The 21,173-nt window shown below is 36.2% G+C and overlaps 1 protein-coding gene across 2 annotated transcripts in view; it reads right to left on the minus strand.

The window, feature by feature from the left end:
* LOC114144954 (ELKS/Rab6-interacting/CAST family member 1-like) overlaps window positions 1–21,173 on the minus strand; it is a 160,576-nt gene that overhangs the window by 83,032 nt on the left and 56,371 nt on the right. For both annotated transcript variants that reach the window (XM_028018226.1, XM_028018232.1), the window contains exons 10-13: window positions 15,748–15,789; window positions 14,624–14,817; window positions 14,300–14,305; window positions 5,101–5,194 (exon numbers count right to left, since the gene is read on the minus strand). In XM_028018226.1, the coding sequence (XP_027874027.1) occupies window positions 5,101–5,194; window positions 14,300–14,305; window positions 14,624–14,817; window positions 15,748–15,789 (336 nt within the window). The remainder of the gene's footprint in view (window positions 1–5,100; window positions 5,195–14,299; window positions 14,306–14,623; window positions 14,818–15,747; window positions 15,790–21,173) is intronic.

Consider the following 21,173-nt stretch of genomic DNA (forward strand, 5'->3'; position numbering starts at 1 on the left):
GTTACCAAACATGACAGTTTCATATCTGGTAAAATGAGCTTATCCCTCCTAATGGACATGTTCACAACAATAGCCTACGTATGCAAATGTGATGTATGTAGCTCAAATAGCAGTGCTATGAGAAAACACGTTCTTGGTTTTGTAGCAAGCAGAGCATTTCTTTAAACAGTACCATAGGTCACACATGAGGATTCAATTGTAATGGAGTCTCCAGATGTAGAGAAAATCATTTCATGAGACATTGCCAGGAAAACACAAGTGGGGTGTGAATGCCTTATCACTTGCCTCTAACAAATACCAAAAAATACTTTCGATTAGTTTGAAATCGTTTTTAACTCATTTATAAAACTGACATATCAAACTGTCAGTGATGATAATGATAAACCTTAAAGCTGGTAAAAACAAAAAGTGAACTTGGGCTCTTCTTTTCAGCACACTACAGATGGAAGTAAGCAACATACACCCACACACACACCCACACACGCCGACAAGTGTTGTATGTGTCAGCAGTTCAAAACTGTAATTGGTTGTGATGGACAGGCAGTAATTCGATGCACCAAAATCAACAAGGGCCAGTCTGACCCCACACAACACCCTGAAGCCTGCACACACTCATGCATACACGCCCCACTGAGAGCGGGCTGCCACCACTGGATTTCTCAAGTGCAACCTAACCAGAAAGCTGTGTCTGCATATGTGTGTGCTGGCACATGTACAGTGCGTGTGTGTTTTATATGTATGCGTCAAAGTGTACAGACATGTTTAATGAGAGTTTTGTTAGTAACAAGAGAATGCTGCTTTGAAAAATATATAACAGAATTTAGAAAGTTGTAAGAATTATTAAAATCATAGTTTGTGCAGAACCAGTCATCGCCTAAAGCCCTTGGGAAGGATTATTATGATTCTGGCTCTTTCTGGTTTGATGGAAAGATTGCAATCACTTTTATAAACTAGTGAAGAGTGAGAAAATACATATTTCCAGCAGCTGTGATATTAGGATTCCTTGCTTCACATTCATTAGCACACAGCGTGTGCAAAATCAATCTCCATGTGTGCAAGAGCAGAAGAATTTAACAGGAAAAGAAAATCTAAGTAAAACAAAACCTTATAATCCATGAAATAACAGTTGTTTGATTTTTATTATTATTATTTACTCCAACAATCGACAGATCTTTAAACAGATTACCAACAGGTGTTGTTGTCTCATCACTGCAGATAAAGAGAGAAAAAAGAAAAAAAACACTGTGCAAATGATTGAAATTAATACTTCCGATGTGTGCTTTCTCTGTGTTTGCAAAGTGCAGCATGGTGCACTGGAGACAATGGAGCGGAGAGATGTTATCGGTTTGTCCCACATAAACTGTCCTGAAATGACAGGGAGACTTTATTTGTGTGTGTTTACCCTTGGAGCGTGCTATGTTCCTGATGGAAGCAGAGATAAAGGCAAAGAAGAAAGACCGCATGGGGAAATAGACAGAGGTAGTGGCCATAACACAACTTCAGTGCTGGATCAAGCAAAATATGCAGCGTACAGACTGCACTGAAAGGATCTTTATGGATAGTGGCCTGGAAGATGCTATGTTAAACATACAGTTTCCCACATGAACTCTTTCTGCACTGCAAATACTGTTTCCCTTAGACTGTGAATATTATTCAATGTTAGCCAGACCCTTTTATCTTAGATAAATAATTCATGAGATTCTGGTTCTTTTCCTGGCAGTTTTAAACACACCATGATTAATCTGTTGCATAAAAAACAACTAATTTGGGCCTCCTATCTTTCAGACCAAACACAGCTACTCTTTGTCTAAAGTGCTGGCAGAAAAAACATATCATGAAACAGTTGATATAATTTATGGTTGATATCAGGGTAAAACAGTTTTGAGCCTAGTTTTAAAGTACTTCATTGTTCACTTGTTAAAGCGATAAACCACCTACAGCAGATTTTAACTTAGTTCTTTCAGGATGACCTTTAGTACTATTAATATTAATCACAGCATTGTTTCACCTTTATCAGTCTTGCTATAATATCTCGGTTTTCCGAGATTAAACACAAAAACAGTGGAATGAGCAACAGCTAGCACACAGGTTCAGCTTTTACAGTTAGAAACTAGTGATTGGTCCTTAAACCTGACAGTAGCAGGGGACTCAGAGCTGAATCTTCAAAGATACATGAATATAATTACAAGGTCAGACTTTTACCACCTGGAGAACATTTCTTGAATAAAATAATGAATGGCTCAACAAGCTCACAAGAAACTCATCCATACAGCTGATCCAGTACCCTGCTGCTTGAGTTCTCACTAAAACTAGGAAAGTAGAGAAGATGAACCCCAAAAGGAACTCTAAAGTGTGTACACTAGGTAGGAGCATAGACTTTAACATAATCCTGCTAGTTTGTAAATTAGTGAACGGCTTAGCACCAAAATACATCAAAGACCTGTTATTGTTTATCAACCATCCAGACCAGGTCTCCTGTTTCTGATCTATTCTGTATCCTCAGAACCAGAACCAAACATACAAAAGCCGCATTCAGTATTTATGCGTCACTAATCAGGAACAAACTTCCAGAAAACTGCAAAACAGCCAAAACACTGAGTTCCTAAACCCTCACCAATTTAGAGTTGTCTTTGATCAATAATAACTGAAACAGTGATCAACATATTTGGTGTATATTTGATGATAATTATTCCTTTGTTGGCATTTGACAAAATGCTTTGTTGCTTGTTTCATAATTGCTTACTATGTTATGTTTGAACTAACTTGTTGCTGAAATGTTCTATCAGACTTAAATAATTTCCCCTCAATAATGATAGGTTATAAATGCCTTACTGCCATCTTAATCATATAGAGTGATTTATTCAAGTATCAGTCTGAGCGATCATTGTTACAAAGGGTTCATTCTTTGCTATTCTAATTTACAGAACTAAGAGTTATGAAAACATCACTAATGTGCCTGTCTACGTGAAATGGTTTCCTGTAAAATTTTGCTCTAATTTGAAATTCTTGTTTCTAACTGTCTAAAGCTTAAATCCCCTGGATCCAAAACATATCTCAGACCTTTTACTGTGATTTGTACTTTCCTGACCATTTAGATCAGAGCATGTCTAATAGTTCCCAGATCACAGTTTGTGGCAAATTAATGCCAGCCCTCTAATCATTAGGCCCTCCATTTGTAGAACAGGCACATTAAATATTCATCTACGTTCCACAAACCCCTCATAACTTTCCTCTCTGTTAAATTCTTGTCAACAATTTATGTTTTATAACTAACAATTATGTTTATGCAAGAGAACAATTGTTCTCTTTGCTGCCATGTCCTCGACTTTGATGTATTTATATTCTGTCATCATCAATATTAGCATATAAAATTTGACAGACGCCTACAATGTTATAGATATTACCTGGGCTAATTTGTGATGTCCCAGATGCAACTCCTTTATCAAAGAGTGATTTTTGTTTCACCACTGATGGTAAAGATAACGCTGGTCTTAACTTCGCTTATATTTTACACAGTCGTTATAAATTTAACACGTAGTTTTCTAAAATGAGCAAGATTTGTAACCTTTTACAAGTGGATGAATCATTCAAATAATGTGTTATTTTTGGCTGTCGTATAGTTACTTATACACTGTTCTAATATATCTGCAGTAGCCTGTGTTGTTGTCTAAAATATGAGGATATAAAATTGTGATTTACTTGCGAAAAGAGTCTGAGTAACATTAGCTATACCCCCAGAGGTGGTCCTAGCCTGTTTGCCGCCCTGGACGAACAACATTTCAGAAACCATGTCCATATAATGCCCATTTCAGAAATCGCCACTGCATATCCCCAATTTACGAACAAGAGATTAGAGGGAGAGTGGAGGGCTACAGATATTCTTTGTGTGATTCTGTTATCTGGTGGAGTGGCGTTTCTTGGAAAAAAAAAGAAGAAAAAAAGCCATCCGTGAAGGATAAGCGGGAAATGATTAAATGGTGATTTCCTTCTGTAATGCGGATTAAAACAGATAAGAAAGCCTAATTGATCAAATAAACTGTTTCTGTGTATTTGGCGGTGTGTAATTAAACAACAAAAGCCACATTTTTGATATCATTTAGATATGCAGTTCAAAAAGTGATTTAAAAGCTGTCTTGTTAAAAAAAATTAGCTGTGTTTCATTAGCTGACTTTCAAATTCCTCAAAGCCTGTCATCAACAAACAAATTAAGCAGTACATTCCTGAATGCCTCTTCCTGTGGTATAAATGAGTTTATTACACTTAAAGTTTTGCTGACAATTTAGGCTAAAGGTTGTCTTTAAAAAAACTGGAAACTGGAACAAAAAACAAAACAACAAAATTGTTATGTCTTTGGATCTGTTGTCAGCAAACAGGCATATAAAACAGCTGCCAAAGAGACGGTGGGACATAATTGGTCAATGGCTGGAATCTGAAACTGGATATGCTTTAAAATTAGTATTTCCTTTGGTCAACAACACCATGAAAATCATCTACAGCTGGCTAGTTGTCAGCCTTTACAATGCTTTGGATGGGGTCTGCCAGCACACACAGGGACAAAGAAAAAGAATGGAACCGTTCTGCTTAAAGACAGGGCCCTGTTCTGTGCTTGCTTGAGGGAATATAGAGGCTTACATCATTGGCCCTCTGGGAGTGAATTGACATGACTGCACTATGTAGTGGCCTCTCAGCAGATCTCCCCAGCCCAGAATAAAAGCATGCACCAAGTAATGCATGCAGGGAGAGAAAAGCACCTGACACAGAATTAGATACCTAGTTTTTACATCAAAAATTGTGCATCAAACTCCTGACAAACTCTGTTCTTGATTATTCCCACCATATAGTTTATTGTGTATTTGTTGTACTACGGACTGATATGTCCTAAGATAAAGCATGAAAAAGTCTAAAATACCTTAGACAAGCCACTGTCCAAAACAAATGACTTTCCAAGTGAATGACTTGGAAAGAGATGAGACGTAGAAAAGCAAGAAACAGCTGTTCCTGTCATGAATCATGTAACGTAGTGGTATGATAATGTGATGAGGATGTTGTTCCGACACCACAAATGAACTCATTTGCACACATACATAATGTCATTCCAACCTGTGATAAAGAGTGTGGATGTCCATCTGCCAAGGCATCTTTCCTCATCTCGCCAGGCATAATCTGCTTCTGGATATTTGGAGACTTGATTTGCCTTCGAGCAGAGAAAATAAAAAATAAAAAAACAACCAGTGATGAAAAGCTGGATGAAGAAAACAAATTAGAACAATTATGTGGTAATCATTATGTAATAAAGTAACACATGTTTGGTTTCCTTGAAACCTTTATTTTTCCTGAGCAAGTGTAAGGATTTCTTACAGTGTGCACTTACAAAGTTTAAGCTTGTTAGTTTATTTATACTGTAGGTCTATATGTTAACATATGCAGTAGCCTTTGGTTTGTCCAGTAACAGCTTGATAACCTTAGCATCAGTTAGGTTAAGGTATAGACCCAGTCAATGGATGGACTGAGTCAAGATTAGACTTTTTTTAGGACATTGTGTATTAGGTGTATTATTTTGAAAATCTTTCAAAGAACAGCAATTAATAGAGCATTTTATTTATTTGATTATATGAAATAATATAAAATCTCTATAAGACTACTTATTTGTTCAGATTTGCTACTACAGCTAACAGAACCAAAATCATTTTTTTTCTGGAAGGAAGTCTCCAAGCTTAGTTATTTCATTTATAGCTAAGTGGCAGTAACACACCAAAAAATTACACAAATTCAAAGATTATTAGAGAAAAAATATATAAATATCAGGACTTTATTACAGTACAAATGTTTCAGAGGCATATGCAAGACTCACATTTATGGACTGCAGAATGCAAATCATAACACAGCAAACTAAAAGATGGTCAAACTGTATATTATATCGGGAGAGGCTGATGTCAGGGAGACATCACTATGAGCAAGGTTGACAGAGTGTGGCTGGCTATAACAGAAACACATCAAATAAAGCATAGTCAACTCTATAGGACAGCAATATTAAAGAAAAACATCAAACGGGTTAAAAATGCAAACTTGTTTTTGTTGTAGCGTTTTAATCTATACATTTCTACATTTAAATTAGATCTGTGTGTCTTTTACTGTGTCTTGAGACATCAATTGCCATAATATAAATAAGAAGAATTGTATTGAATTTCTGTCAAGGTAAAACACAATCTACCTACTGTTTTGGAGAGTTCAGAGGAGAGACTTAGAGATTTGTTCGGTAAGCCCTACTGTTTTTGAAAGACTGTTATTGACTCACTCCTCCATACAGAGCTGAGTCAGGCTTGTAGTCTACCTTGTTTGCACACACCTTTGCGTTGGACACTCATAAATTTTGAATTTGTTGGTCTGATTCAGTACTATGGCTATACATATTTGGTTTTTGTTCTGGGGCTAATACACTTGCGTCAAACCAAGAGAACCCAGGTCCTTCCTGAACAGTATGATGACAGGACATTCCCATGCTGTTTATTCCTTCTATTTATTTGTGTTTCACCTTAATGTAAACATGCTGGCCTTGCCAGAATATACAACCTGACTTTTGTAAGGGACATTTTCACTTGCATATACAATAATTGTTTTAACAGACGAGTGAGGCACCTTCAGGCCTCTAAAACTTAAGCGACACAATAGAAAACAGTGTTTAATGTGTAAGAAGCTTACAAAGTCAAGACACGATCATTTAGGCATTTTATCAAAAGTCATTATAATCCTATGTATCCTTTAATTCCTACAAAAAGAAAATCAAAATAATTTGGACAATAAATTAGACTAATTATTATACGGTAATAAAAAGGGCCTAACCGTTCTGTTCAATACATATGTAAATAATTTCAAATGTACCGTATATGAAAATACTTTTTTTATAGTTACAAAAATTAAACATTATTGCTCTAAATTGTGACCAGATTTAAAAACACGTTGCTTCATGTGCACAAAGGTAATTTTATTTTTTTATTGCAATGTTTGCACTGTTATTGTCATGCAACTAAACAGCTGAGCCACAGTGTAGGCAATAAATCAGACACAGACAAAGGTTCTGTGTGTGTTGACTCATTATGGCTTGGCAGACATGAACAAGACAAGACTCGACTCATAAAGGTATAATGCTTTGATGTAAATCTTTCAACAACAACAAAACAAAATGTATAACCCAGTGTTGCAAGTATGTGCACCGACAAACACACATTCCTGAAAATCTAACAGTGACAGCAAACTTTGTTTCTAACATAAACTGATGCTAAAATGGACTTGGTTTTACGGGGATATTAAATAAAGGTGTACTTATTTGGTGCAGTGTTGTTTTCGTAAGTTTGCCTTTTTTCATCAAAATGAACTTTTATGAATCAGCTCGTTAATGCAAATGTTTTTTTTTTTCGTGAAGAAAGATTGTTTATCAACTGAAAATGCTGAAAAAAGAAATCCCTACAAAATTAAACAATCAATCGCATGTCATTGAGAGTATTTATCCTCCTTCTCCCAGAGAGTTTAGGGAGTTTCTGTACAGAGGAAAGAGCCAAAATCCCTCCAGAGATTTGTAGGCCTCAGCTATAAGAAAATGTCTTATAGCTGAGCTTATCATCAAATGTTTTGCACAGCCATGTTTTACTCGTCACTTCCAGCCCCCTGACTGGTGGAAATATGCACCATTCCACCTAAGGCCATGCAAGGATTAAGGATATACAATTTACAATGTTGTTTATTAACCCCACATTTCTGGATTAGAATTGTTTTTAAATAGTATATGTTTTAGATATTTTGATTATATACACAGAAAACGAAAAAATTACAATAACAACAACAGAACAAAACTTATACAGCCCCGATACAATTAGCCAAACAGGAGGCACGTACATAAATTATAGCAATTTATTGAATTTTTTTTTGTTTTTTCATATTTTGATCTTCAATATTGTTTCATTAGCTCTAAGTTGAAAAAACAGCATAAATAGAGGTTTGAAAACATCAGTCTTACTGTAATTAATCTATATAATAAGTTTCACATATTGAAACATTTCAAAAATATTTTATGTAGATGCATCTATATGACCAATTAATTAATAGATAAAGTGCTTTTTTCCCCTATAAAGCTGACAGTGACAAATTAGTGCGTAAAAGAACCCTCAAGCCATACAAACACACTGTGACCAAGCAGCTGTTAAAATGTACCGCATTATTATTCTACATTCACACTGCTGTGTTTACTCTGGGCAAAAGCTACAAGAAGCTCCCACATGTGGGCAAATATTTGCTGTCACAGCTTCAGGAATGATGTGGGTATGTGCTGTTGTGTGCATGACTGATGTTGCTCTACAATTAGGGTGAAGTCTGGCAAACAAGATGCTGTATTCATTGCCTCACTCAACCTTGCCACACACAACAGCATTTTATTAAAAACTTTGTTGTAAGAAATTACAACAGACGGCTCAGCATTTCTGATAATGTTTAAATCCCACGTTAGAAAGCCACACATTAATTCACCTCTTTTCGTGATTGTGGTTAGTGTCTTTAGAGTAACTAAAAGTTACACTAAAGAGTTACTTAAGAGTTACTTTATTAAGAGCTGATTTAAATTTGGTGAGCTTTTATTCCTGTTCAAATTGATAACAAAAACACATTCTCAATTTTCTTGTGCACACATACAGATCAAGAGAGAGCTGCTCGGATAGATTTAAATCACTCTGTTTGTTTTTATAAGCTTAGAGGCATATCCATGAAGAGCAAAGTTGACACGAGGGCATATCAGCTATCACAAACATAACCTCTACTGGCACAGGTGTACAAACTAATGGCCATGTTGGTCCCGTTTGATAGCCGATATGCCCCTATATTTCTGTACAACATGAATATAAGTGTTTTGACCTAGGTGAAGGCAAATGAGGGCACTTAGAGTCAGGTATACAGGCTGGGAAGGGTGCAAGAGGATGAGGGAGGATTCAGAGTTTATTACTGAAATAAAGCACATTTTTCATGTGTCATTGCAGAGAAAAATTAAGAAAGAGCAAGAGAGTAGCAAGCACCTATTTCCCTGACCTCAGCGTAATAAATAATGTTTTACACTGCCCTTTTCTTTATTCATCTGGAGAGCTGCACATATACGCTTTCCAACACAAGCAGTTTCATTTTCGGGCTGCCAAAGTAAATCATTTAGTTCGACACCTCAAACACACTGCTTCCATTTGTGAAATCAAAGAAAATTTGGGGATAATCAGGTAAGATTTTCTGAAGATAATTGTCAACCTACAGGATTCTGGTTAATACTTGGATACAATTTCTAGATACTTGAATGTACTTCATTTGTCTGTACAAATAATTTTGTGCAAGTAGAAACACCAAGTAGACGTTAAGCCATCAAGAACTCTTCAGGAAGGAGACAAAATGCTTTTTTAAGAGACAGAGATGTACAAATCAGCTATGCCATATGTGAAAATGTAATTGTTTATATGTTCAATTCTGCTGAGCTTATCAAATGAACTACTCCTCAGTCCAACACTCCTAAGAACGGTTGTAAGTGACAGATGCAAACGTATTGTGATAACATGCTAAAAGTGGCATGACGGAGAGAACAGGAGCTTCTTAAAGAGACAGAGACCAATTTCAACGTGTCACACTTGGCAAACTGCAAAGTAAAATTTATTTCATGTTTAATATATTATATGTACCACATTTTTATAACATCTCAAGGTAACATAGTTACTTGATTGTGTTTAAACTAGCACTATGTGCCTGGAAAATACATAATTTAAATCATAGAAGCTTGATGTTTTAAAGTCACATTACAAGTGAAACTGCCTTTTTGTGCATTCGTGTCTACCCAGAGGACAACAGTTAATGTTCCCTTGAACAGAAAACAGTGGCATCACTGTGGCTGAGGAGTTGCCAGCAGCAGGAAATTGTGCTCATAATTCAGAATCATATTATTAAGCAAGATTTAGTTCAAAGGAGAATAAACTTTTACATAGTTTTTCCATTTTAAATGAACGTTTAAAAAGAACATTTTATTAGAAAATATTCCAATTTGTATTTTCCACCAAATGAAATTTAGTCTCTTCTACATCGCCTTAATAAAGCCATGAAAGTTTATTAAGGTGCTGGCAGTTACGTAAAGTAAGTATAAAAAATATTCATGGGAAAAGAGTGAAAATCTGCAGGATAAATAAAGTTGTTAGGTCAAGTTAACTGTGGGAATGTGTAGTTTGATCTAGGATACTGGTTTTTATGCTGTCTGAAAGGTTGAGAGTTTATATTTGTGAATGAACAAGTGAAGAAGAAAAAGCTTAAGCTTAAGTCTCTATATGTTTAAATACAATAAAGTTTAATGTGATGATATAGATTGAGCACCATTTTGTTAAAACACGCCCTTTCTGTTGCAGGTGTGACATGTTTATAGTTCTGAAGCAAAGCAGGAAATATGCAAGTCAATGCTAATCCTAAAATGGATTCTTAATCTGCACCAACACCTGCAGCAGAAACACTGTTTACAAATATTTTCATGAACAAATATTACAAAAAGAAACTTTCGAGGTTATGTGTGTTTTGGCATTCAGTCAGGTATTACTGCATCTGGTGTTTGATTATAATCACAGGAAAGAGGCCAAAAGTTGTATTTGTGTGTTTGTGTGAATGAAAATTGTTGTTTGTCCAAATTTGTAAGCCACCAACTACTAATTTCTTCCTCATGTGGGACCCTTTGTAAATTTCCCTACAATGCATGCAACTCACAAGCTGACCATTGGCACTGCTATACACACATTCCCACTGATATTCCCACAAGCACACCTACACACACACCTCCCTTTTTCTTGAGCCCTCCCTCACATACCAGAGTGCTTACCCTATATGTTTCTGTGGCAGGGTGAGACTGAAAAGTTGATTTATTTGAAAAGAGGGGGTTTATTTTAATTAATTGTGTAGAACTGTAAAAAGGTTTATGTAAAAAAAACTATTTAAAAAATCCCACAGGTAAAAAATATATATCTACCAGCGACCAAAGAAAAAGGCATTTTATTCACATTTTAACTCATCCTTTGCTACCATGTGCAGTGCTATGTAAAATTATTTACATCCCTTGAACTATTTCACATTTTTTCATTTCATAGCCACAAACATTAGACTATTTATTGGGATTTATGTGACAGATCAACAGATAGCAATGAATAATTGTGCAGTAGAACATAAAGTATACATTGATTTTTAACTTCTCTTTTTCACAAACAACAAAACCCTAAATAGCAAGCTGTGTTGTTACAACTGGAAGTCTTTTGGAGAATGTCTCCATACAGTGCATAAAGAGAAACTGTTGTTCATTCTTCTTTGCTCAAATAGCTCAAACTCAAACTTGAATAGGGAACATATGTGAACAGCAACTTTTACATCTAGCCACATATTGTCAATTAATTTTAGGAATGGACTTTCTAAAACATGAATACGCCTTGATCTAATCCAAACTACTTTAGCAGGGCCTCAATGTTTATGGTTGTGACCCAAATGAAAGGTGAACCTTTGATCCAGTCCAATAGTCTCTAACGGGTTTTCTTCCAGGATTGACTTATATTTTCTTACATTCAGATGGAGCTTCATGATGCTGCCACCAAAATGCTACATGGTGTGTTTAGAGTGGTTTGCAGTGTTGGTTTTGATCTAAACACTTTTATGTCTTTGACTAATTTGAGTCATCTATCCAAGCAATCCTCCGTTTCATGTTTCCCATGTCGGCTTGTGCCTTGTGGCATGCAAACAAGATTTCCTTTGGTTTCCTTCAACAGCAGCTATCTTCTTTTACAAGTACGCACTATTTTGTGTTGGTCTATCATTCACATCCATTGAAGTTTTGCTGTTGTAATTTGACTGCTTTTGCAAGGCATTCATCTGAAATCACTAAAAACTGCTGATGGTTTGATGCATTCGTGCCTTTAGAAATCACCATTGTTTGAGAATAATTAAAACCTGATATGCTTCAGTTTACTGGAGCTGTGATTAAGATACCTTCTAATATGCCACCCTGTTAAATACACTCATTCTTTTCTAATAAATTAGATTACACATAAATAAAATGACTTCCATTAAATCATTGATATGTGTAAGCTTTGAGACAGCTGTAGAATAGTCTTGCCTTTGTTAAAGTTTATTTATTGCAATGACCTGCCCCTCTCTGCTTTGTTTTCAGATGGATGAGAAAGTGTCTTTGTGCTCATCTGTTATCCTCTCCTTCTGCTCAGATGGTGGTTAATAAGTCAGCTAACTTAGATCCAACAGAAACAAAGCGATTAAAAAGACATTCATCCTTTGCTCAGACACTCTACATATCGTATGCTCTGACACAGATGTCCATTCAGCACACACACACACTCCATCCATGCTGTCACATAACACATGTGCACGGCTACTCGTGTGCAAATATTTAATATTTTTATCTAAACGGAAAAGGAAAAAAGTATGCTGTTGCCAAGAGAACTGATACATGTTATTGCAACGATGGAAGTACATTTTTATTAATATGTGCAGCTGTGTTATATGATTATACTGGACCCTCTATTGATAACCTGTGGTAGGTTTGCCTTTGACCTCTGGCCTGTGTGTGCCGAACAGAGGGGAAGGGTTGAGCTGATAGGAGAGCCTAGTTGACACTAATGAGACAACAGCCCTAAAAAGACAGATGAGCTGAGGGGAAAAGAAACCCTTCCAACTATTTCTATGACTCCTGGCTGGCTTCAGATAGAGAGCATCAACATGTGTGGCTTGCAGCAATTGCATGCAAACAACACACACATCTGTGGACGAGGCATAATGAATGCACACACACGAAAACATAATAGAGGCTCGATGCAGTAGATGTGCAGGAGCTACTGTATTCTTATGTTATTTGATGCCGATCCATTCGAATGCTGTTCCAAAACAGGGAATGTGAATAATGGCTGATGAATGAGGGAGGAAACCAGGATGGATCAAGTATCCAGGCTGACTTCTCACTTTTCTCAAATGTAGTCACTGAGAGCTCACCTGTGGGGCCAGTAAGCGCTAACAAGAGAGAGGTAACCAGCCACAGATGTTGAAATGTTTCTGTAATTTTCAGTCAACTAACTCTAAATGATGCATGATATTTTTTAAGCTTATTTTCACACATAATGTGTCTGGTCAATATTAATATAGCATTAATACTGTTTGCACATTTTAATTTTTTTCACATCGATGCCACAGAGTTTAATAATTGAAGTAGTGAATAATTTTGATTGTTACAATGAACCTGTACAAACTTAATATCAACTGAAAATGTTTGTCAAGATTCAAAAAATCTGTGTCAATGGATCCAATTGGAATATTTTGTGAAGAAGACAGAGTAAAAATTTCCATCTCTATATCTGACCGATCTGGTAGAGACCTGCCCTAAACCTCTTCCAGGTGGTTCAACAAAATAGTTAGTCAGGGGGGTCTTGAATTCAAATTCTTGCCACAATTTTCAGAGTTGTGTTTGAAACCATGCTTAATTTTTAATCTATTTTACAGTTTTGCATTACCTTGTGTTTCTGTACTGTGAGCGAAAGTGCAAGAAGGTTGAAAGTGTATGAACACTTTTGTATTCAACTTGCTTGTGTGTAGGCGCACATGAATTGAATGTACACACAAAGCACACACACAGTGGTTTTGAACAGGCACTAAAGAGCTACTCATTCAGGTACATATACACACCATGCCAATCCATAAATCAAATGATAATTGAGTAGCACTCTGCCAGTAATAAACAGAGCAGTATAAACAGCCAGTGTCTGGGTTGGATACACCACCTCCCACTGGCATGCCGCTGGCGGTGTGCTGCTTGGTAAACTCACAAAACACACACCTCAAGAAACAAACACATCCCTAAATATGTTTACAAGAATGCAAAGATGGAAACAGAATCTTCTACCTGTTGAATTCAAAGAAACTGGGGTGAAAGCACACAAATGCTATGTGTTAGTAGGAGAAAACACACATGAGAGAAGCCCTGATAACAATGAAATGTGAAGAATTTTTGCAAAAGTCAACAGAAAGTAAAACCATATCAGTGCTATAAATCAGAAAACATAAAGGTTCTGATGGTCTTGCTGGAATGAGGCCTGAGTCAGTTTCCCATGAATGGATTGTATGCCTACCAATAGGATAACAAAATTTGCACTTCGTGAGAAACTTAATGAATATCAACACGCATGAGAGGATTCCAAGAGCACACATGAACATGCAGACTGTATGAAAGTGTGTTAGCCAGGAAACCTATGGATCTACTTACCCAGGTCTTCAGATGTATACAAAAAACAATAAGATATAAAATCAAATTATTAAACTGATAAACGTAAATAGGTCAAGCATGTATTTCCAAACAAGGATTATGTAAGAGAAGAAATAGGAGTATTTGAAAGTGGTTTTAAGTGGAAGGAATATACAACCTGAACGGTTTATATCTGAAGGATTAGTCCTTTATAAATAGAGCACTTTGTAATGATCTGGGATCTTTTAAAGATCCGGTCAGTAAGAAGAGGGCTGCTCTTTGATGACACCCAGATGGTGCATGTACTGGGATAGACGTGAATGTCAGTGACTTTTTGACCCTCACCTCTCAAGATCAGTAATTTTCTTCTCCTTGCATGATTTGTCCACTTCTGCATCCTTAAGCGCTCCCTTTAACCTCTCCACCTCAGCCTGGGACTTCCCAGACTCCTCTCTGTAGCGGGCCACTTCCTGCTCGAGAAGCCTCAGACGATCTGCGATGTCTGGACAGATTCTGACAGTTTCCTCTGGTTTTGGGGTCTTTAGGTTTGCACGTGTGCGAGTAAGTGTGGGGTGAGTGATGTGAACAGAAAAAAGACAGAGACATATTGTAAAAATATTTGGCTAAACATTTTATGCTGAAAGTACAGCTCGAGTACACTTGATTGACAAAGGTTTTGATAATGTAATGTACAATGCAGGTGACTAAAACTCCCTATTTACATCGTCATTTGCTTTGAAACAAATGGGTCAATTAAAAGCAGAAATTCCCATTAAATTGCCATTTTTAATTGGAAACTGAAGCTGCAATATACAGTACAGGCCTCTGATGTCATGAACTTGCATATAAATGGACTGTATAAAGGAATTTGGCATCATATAGGTTCCAAAAGATTTCATCTTGGAGCATCAGATGAAAAGGGAATAAGCACAGTTGTGTTGGTCTGTCACATAAATTCACAGCAATATACATTAAAGTTTGGGGTTATAATGCGACAGAATGCAAAAATGCTTAAGGTGTTTAAATACTTTCTCCCGCTCCTATATTTTATGCTTAGACACACACTAATGAAAACTCTGTTATTTTCAACATACGTGTTTAATTCCAACTTTTAGCTGGACAAGCAATTTGCATCCCTATGTTTTACAAAAGTAAGCTACACTTGCATATTAAGTTTCTGATTCAGATAAATGCACAATAACCAGGATGGACACATGGATGGAGAAATGGATGCAAAAATGAAAATAAACTGAGAACACCTGAATTCTTCATTAGTTTATATTATTTCTTTAATTATCAAAGACTTCCTTTTATCCTGAAAAATGCTTAAAATTACAGCCATATCCAGGCTGTTCAGGAATCCTCTTATGTTGCTGTTAGAAAAACTATAAGGTCACATTGTGAAATATATGTGAGTTGCTGATGAATACAAGTGACCAAACACAACAGTCACAAAATAAAGAACATACCGTGGGGTTGACTGCTGGAAAACCATCTACTTTGGGTTCAACCTAAAGGTTAATGAAGAAATACTGCATATTAAAAATAAGACTTTCTAAGGAACCACCATGCATTCTGGTCAATTTTGCATTGATTAAGCAGAATATTAAGTGTTGTCAGCTGTGGTATGAATACAGCAAAGACTGTGAGAATGTAAACTCATCTTTGTCAGAAGCCATCAGTACCCTCAGGTTTGAGCACCCCCCTCTAATGCCTTCTTTCCTGTGGTTTGCCTCCTCGGGGCAATTTTTCATGCAGAGTTGTGAGTTCAGTCATTATCATTCCAAAATTACTGACTCCCCATGATGTTTTGACTGTGATTTTACAAGAACACCACACATCACAGTGTTATTGATTTTTTTTTTTTGGTTTGGATCCCTCTTTTGCTTCAACCACACTAAATCGATTCTTCTCCGAGAAAAATATCCCAGAGGCACTTTCTAACCTAGAATTATCCTCCTCTCAACTTCTCCCTTTTCCTCTAAAACTCTACCTCTCTCTGTCAACTGTTTGTGAAAATTTTTAAACTTGTTGAGACAGCTGAGGCCACTAATTTAAACAAAATCAAGTTAATGTGCACAAACACTTCTACACTGAAAGTCACATTTCACTAACTTCAGAGGACATAATTAAGTTGAAGTCATTTCATCTCCAGCAGCCCCGAGAAATGTATTTAAAAAAATATTTTAAATAAATTAAATTAACTTTAATTTAAATTAAAATAACTTTCATTTGCTGAGCTACCTTTTAAAAAGTCCTAATCTACTTCTTTTTGGTGACACAAAATTAATGCTAGGCATCAACAGTTGTGTTCTTGCCAAACAAAAATGCATTTCTATTTTGTTTTTGTTTATCATTAGTAAACTGGAGCTTTCATTTACTAAAAACAAGACATTTACCAACTGGTAGCTCAGCAACTGATGAATTAGTCTGGCCATTGCTTTCTTGTGCGATTCCACTCTAACCCTAAAATCTCACTTACAGAACGGTCTGGGCTTTCTCCCCTTTGCTTGGATTCTCTCAAGGAGATTTTGTACCAGGCCAATCAGCCCAATTTTCTGCAACATCATCTGTTTTACCAATTGCAGTGGAGGAAATGAGCAAAGCCATTCAGTCCATGTTGGCCACTCTTCCAAATATTGAACTAAGGTTAACAGCCTCCTTGTTTGGCTCGGCACTTTTCTCTTTGGGTAGAGGAAGGTTGTTTAAAGCTCAGCCAATTTCTGGTAAGCTTCATAGCGTTGAACTTACACATTACATATGTCCCGGGCAAACATGCGTGGTTAGCAATTGGGTAAAATTTAAAACAACAGAGTCCACGCCTCCAGGAAGCAATCATTTCTCAGTAGCCAAGATTCAAAGTGCTGTACAATTGGTTCTTACCAGGATACTGTTAAACAGTTGTTGCTCAAATTGGCACAAAACATTTATTATTGCTATAAATTCATCATTCTTATATTAATGCCACAGCTCTCTCTTCTCAAAGTCAGACAGTAGAAAAGAATAATTTAATGAAAAAAGTACCTCAGCTGCAATATTGTTTGGGTAACAAAATGCTGAATCTACATTGTTTAAGTGTCTTTATATAAAGACATACTATATAAGGTATGTCTTTATATAGTATAAAGACAGTATAAAGACCAAAGTACAATAATAAGTACAAAGTACAAAACTTTGTACTTTGGTCTTGGTAACAATGGCTGTATTTCAGAAAATGAGCATCATACCAACAGTAGAATATGGTGGAGGTAGTATAATTGTCTGGGTCTGTTTTACTGCTTCAGTATCTAAAATACTTGATGTGAAAAATGGAACCTTGAATCCTGCTGTCTACAAAATATCCTGAATGTGTCAGGTCATCTGTTCATAACCTTAAGCTGAAGCCAACCTGGGTTAGTAAAAGAATGATCCAAAATACACCAGCAAGTCCATCTCTGAAGAGTTGAAGAAAAAAAAAATACTTTGCAGTGGCCTAGTCAAAATCTTGACCTGAATTCCATTGAGATACTTTGGCATGACCTCAAGAAGGTAATATGTGTTCAAAAGCTTGCAAACTGCAAAAAAAAGTGTTCTTAAAAAAATATTTTTTTATTCTAAAAAATACATTGCCTATGTATAATTGCCAAGCAGGGCTCCACAGCCTGGATATGAATGTCTTTCTTTAAAATATAAATAAAAAGTATCTAAAAAGGAAGAGAAAATTAACACAACCTCAATGTTGAGGTTATTGAGGAGCAATAAACTATTTAGGAGGGGAGTTTGGGGGCAGTTTATGCTAACTGTCCCTAAAATGGTCAACTCCTTCTTTGAGTTGTTTTTTCTTTCAATTCAAAAGGCTCATGTTTAGTTCCAGACATCCTTTGGTAAACTCAACAAATACTGTTTTATGGAAAGAGGAAGAGGATGTAGCATAGTCAACAAAGCTCTGAGGTACAGATTAAAAGCACAGTAAACAGCTCATCTGAGTGCATAGTAAAAACATTTGCAGGTACCGTGACTATGAGCCATAAAGGGCGGTTCTCCGCTGGCAAGTCTCACACTAACTAGTTAATCTGTTAATCTGGTTTGGTTCATTTTTATTTGTAGCCCACTTTGTTCAAACATATCATTTCAAGCTCTGCCCCCAAATTAAGATCAGAGCTTTGTGGTGTCCACAACAAAATCCTGACTACTGTACAGCATGTTGTTACTCAAGCAGCTTTATAGCCAGTTTGGCATGTTTTGTGTCATTGTCCATTTTGAAGACCAATACTTCATCTTCTGATGGCCTATGTCTTATGATTTTGCTTCAATGCGTCCTCATGATGTTTTTGTCTCATACGTCATCTATTTTGTGAAGTGCACCAATGTCTCATGCTACAAAAATACCCATAACTTAATGCTGTCATCCAGGTATTTCAGTTAGGTTTATGACCTCTGTTCATTAGATCATAATGACTGTCATTATGATCTAATGTCAATTCTAGTTTCTGCAGAGCACATTGGCATGAAATCCCTGTGCTACTTATGCTTAAGTAATTATTCAATATTTTGTACCCGAACTAATAAGGTTCCTTCAGCCATGCATTACTTCATTGTCTATACCCACAACAGCCCCCTTATGTCAAATAAGAAAGCATTTGAGTATTTGAGGTGTCAGAAGCTTACAAAGCCGAGCCATTATTATCTAGGAGTTCCCAAATTAATAAAACACATAGTAAGAATAAAAATGTTCTCTGAAATGGATATTACTCATTGTTTTGGTATTAAGCAACTAAAAAACATTTTGGAAAGCCTTACTGATCCAATACTGGACAGGTTTAATCTAATTAAAAATAAGAGGGTGAGAAAAAAGGCTATGTCTTCTTTTTCTTACATTTATTGTAAGCATGAGTTTTTCTAACTAACAATAAGCAGCTTATAAAAACAACTCCCACACAGAGATATTATGTCACATTGAAGATAAAAATTGTATGGTGTTTCATAAAGGTAAAAAGACAAAAAATATCTGCAAACTGCACTCTCTTACTGACTAAACATTATCTGACAGTATAATAATCATGAAATCTTATATATATACATAATCTGATCTTGAAGGAAAATATACACATTGCTTAACTTGAATTATAAACAAACATGTAAACCTTTCTTCTGTGTTCCACTTCTGTCAAGAAGCAGCAAGACTGGCTGCAACAAATCAGAATGGTATTTTAGTAAGCACCAACAGGGAAAGTCCCAATTTATTCTCTATTCTATTCTATTCTAACCAATGAACACTAAGAACAGCACAGTTGGATGACATACCAATTCAAATGGTGCATGTGGAGAGGTCATATTAACACCAAATGAAAATCAAAGTGTATCAGGAAATGTTGCATTTTGTTTGATCTCTTGATTTATTCAATAAGTGTCACAATTGCATGTACCAGATGTTGGACAGGATGTTGAATTTTATCCTCTGTATTTAATCTATCTCTAAACATCCTGTTTAAGCTGAATTAACTTTGCATGTTCACAAGTATCCTGAGAGATTCCCACGGCTGTGTGCAACGTGCGGCATTTATTATGGCTTTAAATTAGTGACTTAGCAACATCTGACCCTATCTTGCCCGGCATTATGAATGGGAAGACCAAAATGTGGACTGAAAGCCAGTTGTTTTGTGATCAATAGAGTAGCAGAGCTTCTCCCAGGTCACTGCACAACAACAAGATCAAAACACTTGAAAAGATAAACACAAATACCTGCATATACACACACACACACGCACGCACGCCCCCACACGCAGACAGCTGTTTTTTGTGCTGACATGTATGCACAAGCAGAGAAAAAAAAACCCTTGCCACACAAACATTAAAAAAAATATGCAGACATCATTTGCTTTTTGGAAGCTCTGCAAGTTTACATAACAGGTCTGACTGCTGCAGAGCCTACATAATAGTCAAATAATGGCAGAACTTCTGTCAGAATGTGTATCTGTTCGGTACAGAGTAGATGAGCAGCTGCCACTTTTATGTGGTGCCTCATCAACATCCAGCAAGGTATCATTTCACAACAACAAGATGTGTGTACCATTTTTATGGGTATAAAAAAAGAGGAATAAAACATTCTCGTAAATTCTGCCAGCTCCAGACTCTGTCTAGGCTTGTAAGCTTAGGAGGAAAAAAAGGATAAAAACACATGGCTTTAAAACAGGGAAACAGGGATTCTTTATGCCTATAAATCAGACGCTTTTAATTTATTCCTTCATTTGAGGAGACATAGTACTAGCAGACTTTTCTTCTAGAGAACTACCAACAGCCTTGTGGATGCTCACAGGGAGGTAAGACGATGCAATTAGTAATACTGTAGATGAAAGCTGTGTAAATACTGAGCTGTGTGTTTGTAGACCACACAGAATAAGGGATAAAGCAAGTAACATTAACCAGCCGTGGTTAACATACACACATGGACAGGTCCTTATCATTAACATAGTCATTTCAAAAAGTTAATTTACTTCATTAATGCAATTAAAAAAGGGAAACACTCATTGTAGAAATTTATATCATACATTGGCATATCTAAAGAGTTTTTTATGTTAATTTTGATAATGCTTTGTAGTTAGTCAAAACCCAATATCTGTTTTTTCCTACTTATAGAATATTTACCGTCCCAGAGTCTTAATGCGACACTCAGGAAGAGCACAGAAAAATTCATGATCGGACTGGGGGGAAGCAAGTGGGTTGTCCCATCAGACCGCTCTATTACCATCTTGGCAGACCTTTCTAACTCGCAAGTAAAAAGAACCGCAATGGTTTGTGTATGTTGAAATTATAGATGAGTATTCTCTTTAGTTTGAATCACAGAAATAAATGAGGTTTTTTTTTATTACAATCATATTTTATCAACATATCTCATAGTTTCAGAAGACAGCGCATT

Source organism: Xiphophorus couchianus, chromosome 1, assembly GCF_001444195.1.
Source record: "Xiphophorus couchianus chromosome 1, X_couchianus-1.0, whole genome shotgun sequence".
NCBI lineage: Eukaryota > Metazoa > Chordata > Actinopteri > Cyprinodontiformes > Poeciliidae > Xiphophorus > Xiphophorus couchianus.